Below are 6,368 nucleotides of genomic sequence, written 5' to 3'. Positions count from 1 at the left end.
GATTCTTTTAAATAAATCTAATGTTTACAAGGCACAGCAGCCAGGCTACTTCTGGGACACGTGACACACTTTCTGTCCAATAGCAAAAATAAATAAATAAATAAATAAATAAATAAATAAATAAATAAATAAAACGAAAAGAACACACAACAAAAATAATCAAACTTTCACAACGACGTTTAAATAACTATTCAACATTTATATTCCTCTGATACGATGCTGTCGTCATACTGATCAAATTACAAAAGATCACTAATAGTAATGCAGTATATTTCTAATTGTTCTTTTAAATGAATGTCCAGGGGAGAGTGTGAACACAGTCCTGCACATCAAGTGTTAAGAAATCAGTCAACATGACTCCTCAGAACAACTGTAGAGGCTCCGGAGGCCTCCGCTGAACACCAGCTCTGACTACATACAAGTACTGTAAGTAGGTGCTGGTCATTAAATTAGAATATCATGAAAAAGTTGATTTATAATAATTGGTATTGGCATCAAATGTAGAAATACTGATAACAAATAACTTCTAATTCAGGACATTAACTTGAACAAGAAGGATTTTGCAACCAACTTCTAGTTCAGTAAAATGATTTGTTTTCTGGATAAAACACAACAAAAACAAAATATATAATACACTATCATATTAATTCAATTTAGTCGAATTTTTAATCCATTCTATCCGGACTTGTTATTTTGAGGATATGGCAAATCATGAGCAAGACAGATTTATTTGTATCCAACCGCAAAATTATGTATCTTGCGGTCACATCTTTCTTCCACCAGGGGGCGCTGCGGGGTTTTCAGACGGTCGTTCCTGCGGCGGCGGCGGAAGTGGAGCCGCATCGTAAAGATGGCTGACAGTGGAGTTACAGGTGATTGGAGATATGCGTAACAGTTGGGCTTTTAACGCCATATTCAGCTGTGCTGTGCCATTTAGCTGGTTGTAAAAAGGAACAATTCTGAAAACACAGCTCTTGTTTTGGAGGTGTTCAGTTTTTGCTTCTAGCGGTTTTATTTCTCTGAAATAAGCTCTGCTAATGTTAGCGTCAGTGTAGTTTGACTGCAGACCGTGATGGTGTTGCATCATTTATTTCGTTAGTATTGTTTGGAGTTACTAAACAAGTTATGGATAATTATATGTAAATAAGCAGTTTAATTGGTGTGAACACTGTAAACCTGAAGTTCAACACTAATCAAGGCGAACGCTCATGCATCCTTTGCTTGTTTCACAGATGGACACGAGAAGAAAGATATTGAACGTTCTAAGGTTTTTTTTATTTATTTAAATTTTTATAATAATTTTTACAGCCTCACGCGAGTTTGTTAATTGCAGTTATGGTAATTATATAATTTTCTGTCATCTCTCTTCTGTTTTTTTGTATAATCATATGGGACTAAATAGAGTGAAGGGAAAGAGCTGTCCAAAGAGGAGAAGCAGCGGCTGAGGAAAGAGAAGAAACAACAGAAGAAAAGCAAGGAGAAGAAAGATGACAAGGCTTCAAAAGAAGGTGGAAAAGAAAAGAAGTCAGCCACCTTAGCTGCTCCAGCACCGCAGCCTCCATTGCAGACAACAGTGAAAGGTGCATATTATTTGGATGATGCATCACTGCAGAAATCCTGAGTCGTGGCTCATTTCCTATTAATCTTCCTTCAAGGAGCCAGACTTTTGTTGTCAGAAGTGGTCGTTAAAAGTGGTTATTGTGACAAGTAGCTTTTGAAAGTAGTCTTGAGCAATAATTTCCAGACTTGCTTGTTCACTCATTTTCAGCTTTTAAAATTTAAGCTTGTAAAGCTCATGAACCAGTGTTGTATACTGGACAATTTAGCGAAGAAACAGTTTTTAAATGTTTTTTTAAGACAGCTTGTTACCAGCAGCCTGTCACAAAGAAACTATTCTAATTTTGTCCTGTAAGTCTTTGCAAAATATCAAAGATAACACGGTTTAACATATAAAATTGTATTTTAGCATCAACAAGGTGATTCCCAAATAACTAATAGCTTACAAGTTGTTACACAGCAGATGCCTCTCATGTCTGGCAGCTCTTTGTTGGATTCCCCTCCGGTTCTTAAAGGCAGGGCTTTTATCTGCTGTAAGTAGTTTTTAGGCCCGACACTTCTTGTTTTATCCTACACTTTTTTAGTTTCCTCAGTTTTTTTCAGCACACCGCAGAATATGCTGTGATGGTCGGGTACAAAAATGGGACAGAACGAGTGAAAAAGCATCCAAAGTCTGTCCATCCATCCATTATCGTTACCTGCTTCTTCTGTTTCGGGTTGCGGGGGTCACTGATGCCCATGTCCAGGCATCACTGTGTGAGAGGCGGGGTACACCCTGGACAGGCTGCAAGTCCATCACAGGACCACATAGAGACAAACGAGACAAACAACCATTCAAAGAAGTATATTTAAAGACCTTTGTAAAGCCCAAAGTACAATTAATCAAGACCGCTTTATAGTGTTACAAGAAAGTAAACCCTCAAAATATAGAGAAAACAGGAGGGATTCAAAACGGATGAACGATATCACACTTCAACTTCTAATATATTAAAGTGTTAGATTTACTATAACTACATTTTATTCTAACATTTGCATTTGCTGTTGTCAGTTCCCTCAGCAGTGCCTACTCCTGCACCAGTACCTGTGCCTGCCTCCTCTGAGGCCCCCGCCCCTGCAGACAAACCTGCCAAGACTAAGGCTGAACTGAAAGCTGAACGGAGAGCCCGACAAGAGTCTGAGAGGTCCAGTAAACAGGGCAAGAAAGGGGATCCGGGACAGCAGACTGCCTCTGGCAAACCGAAGGCACCGCCCAGTGAGCTGCAGCCAGGTACTGTTGCCCCCACAGTGAAGGATAACACCAGTAGTGACAGTCAGATAATGACACATTGAAATACTGATGAGCCATGGTATTTTATCACAGGTTCCTGGTAAGTTATAATCAACAAAACAATGACGGGGGATGTATTTCCCTGTGCCTACAACCTGCAACTTGTATAAAAGAAAACCTGCTTAGAAAAGCAGGCTGCTTAGGCTTGTCTGAACTATTCTAGTAACACTCCCGAGACCTACAGCAAAGAAAGCAAGGCCATTTTGTTTTGGCTCATTATAGCATGAGATTAAAACAAATTTTCTTTGTGTTTTCAGTGGTGAAGAGGCTCCCTGAACACGTTCAAGTGGACAACCCAGAAGTTTTAAAGAAGCTGGCTAAGAAGCTAGAAAGACAACAGGTTGGACATGTGAATACGTCACGAACACTTGGAGCAAGAGTGTTTTTTTGACTAAACATGCCTTGATTACAAGCTGTCACTGCGTAGTTTAGGAACAGATGAACTGTTTGGCTGTTTCATTGAATTGGTTAAAAATGTGAGTTTTATTGTTATTATTTAGTGTGGTTGTTGTAATTTACACAAATTACTGCACCCTTAATTACTTTATTTTACCCTTGCACACACTTGCTGTCAGTCAGAATTGTATGTGATTGTACCTAACGCTTTCTTTCAGACACCAGTTCACTGTGCTACTAAAGAGGTATCAAAGTGGGGGTTTTAAACAGTGTGTGTTATTAATATTGTCTGGTCAGAGTGTTTTATAAAAAAACTAACCCTTAATGCTTGCAGTTCAACACAGTCAGCCATTTACAGTTAGTATTTTAGGCTGTTTTTCACATCAGAGACAGAGACGCTTCTAGACGTGTTCATTTTACTGTAGCTGTTGTGTTTGCAGTGCTCGCCTCAAGCGCTGAGCTGCTTGCTGTGAAGGAGTTTGAGTTTAATCCATCCTGCTCTATTGCTAAATCATTGTCAGGTTGTGCTTCAGCAGCAAAAGAAAATCACGTAACATTATGGCTTTCTTTGTTGGTTGAGGTTTGAGAATTATTAATTTATTGCACTTTTTGTGTCAAGGTTGTTCTATAATTTGTTTGCTTTGATCTTACTTTTAGTCAGAAAAGTTGTGCGTTGTGTTGTGTGTTTCAGATCCCGCTACGCTCAGACTACGGCTACAAAGTCAGCTTATTTTCTCACCTCCACCAGTACAGTCGCAAAGCCCCTCTAACACAACAACTCAGGTAAATCTGGTTGCACTCCATAAAGAGTAGCAGGCTGGAGAGTTTTAGCCTTAATTCCCTCAAATGGCTTTTTGTCTTGTTGATGAATATTATTTTTGTTGCTGTTTGCAGCATTCCTTCAACAGTGATTCATCCTGCTATTGTTCGACTGGGCCTTCAGTATTCCCAGGGCATCGTGGCGGGGTCAAACGCTCGCTCTGTTGCTCTGCTTCACGCCTTCAAACAGGTGCTCTTCCATAAAGTATAGACCTGTAAAAACATACCCATTAAATGGACTGTACATTCATACAGCACTCTACTAGATCTCTACAAAGAATAATCAGTGCATTATCACACTCATACATCAATGGGACACACATCGGAGGCAAAGAGGGGTTCAGTGTCTTGCCCAGGGACACGTCGACATGTGACTGCTGGTGGAATCGAACCTCCAACTCTTGCATTGGAGGACAACTTTTCTAACCACTCAGCCACGTGTTAAGAGTAATTTGTAATTAAGATGGCATCAACTATCATTAGTAAACAATCCTGTTTAAACGATCTAAAGACATTTCAGACGTCCGCCCTACTTGATGTTTCACAGACATGGTACTTCTGTACAGACAAACTGCTTTTTTCTGGCAGACAGATTGATTGAGGTGGGAATGTTTTCTGAGCCACTAGGTGTTGCTGTTTTCTCCAAGAACTTGTAAACGCTACTTACAAAGTTAGAACAAAACATGCTTTCTCTGATTAAGTTTGAAGCTTGAATTTAGACTGAAATCAGACCTAACAAACTGATTTAGAAAACTGGACTTAATTTTTGATTCTTGAAGATGTTTTGCTTCTTCGGATATTTTGTTCCTCGGATGAGAAGCCAAACATCTGCAGGAGTCAAGAAAGAAGTCCTGTTTAGAGAATTTAACAGCAGCAGTTTGATATCAAATCTTCGTTAGTTACCCCATTATTTTTTTTTTTATCATCAGGTAATAAGGGACTATACTACACCTCCAAACGAAGAGCTATCTAGAGACTTGGTCAATAAGCTGAAACCTTATATCAGGTAAAAAAAAATCAGTTTAGCCATGAATGTTTACGTAACTATTAGTTTTATTCAGAAATGCCACTCTGTGTTAATAGTTTAATATTTTGTAAACCAAACAGCTGATTTCCACTCCTTCAGTACATTAAAAATAATAATTAGCCTTTTGTTTTTGCAGTTTCTTGAATCAATGTCGTCCTCTGTCAGCCAGCATGGGAAACGCAATCAAATATGTCAAGAAAGAGATCTCCAATATTCCCAGTCAATGCAAGGAAGAGGAGGTTGGTGTGTGCATTGCTACGTTACAGGTTTTAAAGCGTCACACATATCCGGTTCTGGACTGCGGTCTATGAGGGCAGCTGCAGTCCTTATTAACATCACGCTGAGGACCGGACCTGCTGGCAGGACCTGCTAAGCTGCTAACAAGACCATGCCGCTAATAGAACCATGATGTTAAAAGAACCTCACTGCTAACAGATCACACTGTAGATGTATTTCTTTTTCAACTTTGGCACCTTGCTTTATTTGTTATTTCAGTAGTATTTTTGATTGTTTTTAGTATGTTAGTACTTTAGTAGTATATTTTAGTATGTTAGTAGTCTTTATTATGTTTTTTTTAGTATGTTATTAGTATTTTTTATTATGTTTTTTAGTATGTTAGTACTTTAGTAGTATATTTTAGCATTTTTTTTAGTATGTTAGTAGTCGTTTTATTATGTTTTATAGTAGGTTAGTAGTATAATTTTATTGTTTTTAGTATGTTAGTATTTTTAGTATGTTATTAGTATTTTTTATTATGTTTTTTAGTATGTTAGTATTTTTTGTATGTTTTTTAGTATGTTAGTATTTTTAATGTTTTTTAGTATTTTTAGTAGTATTTTTATTATATTTTTTAGTATGTTATTAGTATTTTTTTATGTTTTTAGTATGTTAGTATTTTTTAATGTTTTTACTATGTAAGTATTTTTAATGTTTTTAGTATGTTATTAGTATTTTTTAATGTTGTTTAGTATGTTATTAGTATTTTTTTTAATGTTGTTTATTTTGTTAGTATTTTTTATTATGTTTTTTATTATGTTTATATTTTAGTAGTATATTTTAGTACTTTTTTGTATGTTAGTATTTTTTATGTGTTTTTAGTATGTTAGTAATATTTTTTTAGTATTTTTAATGTTTTTTTATTATGTTAGTATTTTTTATTATTATATTTAAGTATGTTATTAGTATTTTTTTAATGTTTTTAGTATGTTATTAGTATTTTTAATGTTGTTTAGTATGTTAGTA

The 6,368-nt window shown here is 36.5% G+C and overlaps 1 protein-coding gene across 2 annotated transcripts in view; it reads left to right on the top strand.

Moving 5' to 3' along the window:
* The first annotated feature begins 808 nt into the window (after nucleotides 1–808).
* Nucleotides 809–6,368, top strand: part of eif2b4 (eukaryotic translation initiation factor 2B, subunit 4 delta) — a 7,517-nt gene continuing 1,957 nt past the window's right edge. The window contains exons 1-10 of one of the 2 annotated variants that reach the window (XM_037685428.1): nucleotides 809–872; nucleotides 1,233–1,267; nucleotides 1,403–1,580; nucleotides 2,606–2,824; nucleotides 3,142–3,224; nucleotides 3,499–3,525; nucleotides 3,972–4,063; nucleotides 4,175–4,289; nucleotides 5,029–5,105; nucleotides 5,263–5,365. In XM_037685428.1, the coding sequence (XP_037541356.1) occupies nucleotides 851–872; nucleotides 1,233–1,267; nucleotides 1,403–1,580; nucleotides 2,606–2,824; nucleotides 3,142–3,224; nucleotides 3,499–3,525; nucleotides 3,972–4,063; nucleotides 4,175–4,289; nucleotides 5,029–5,105; nucleotides 5,263–5,365 (951 nt within the window). In that variant the 5' untranslated portion in view covers nucleotides 809–850. The remainder of the gene's footprint in view (nucleotides 873–1,232; nucleotides 1,268–1,402; nucleotides 1,581–2,605; nucleotides 2,825–3,141; nucleotides 3,225–3,498; nucleotides 3,526–3,971; nucleotides 4,064–4,174; nucleotides 4,290–5,028; nucleotides 5,106–5,262; nucleotides 5,366–6,368) is intronic. The other variant, XM_037685429.1, reaches the window with a different exon arrangement.

Source organism: Nematolebias whitei, chromosome 12 (genome assembly GCF_014905685.2).
Source record: "Nematolebias whitei isolate Nwh7 chromosome 12, NemWhi1, whole genome shotgun sequence".
In the NCBI taxonomy this organism is placed as follows: domain Eukaryota; kingdom Metazoa; phylum Chordata; class Actinopteri; order Cyprinodontiformes; family Rivulidae; genus Nematolebias; species Nematolebias whitei.
The sequence above is the reverse complement of the archived record's forward strand: the minus strand, read 5'-3'. Positions and strand labels throughout refer to the sequence as shown.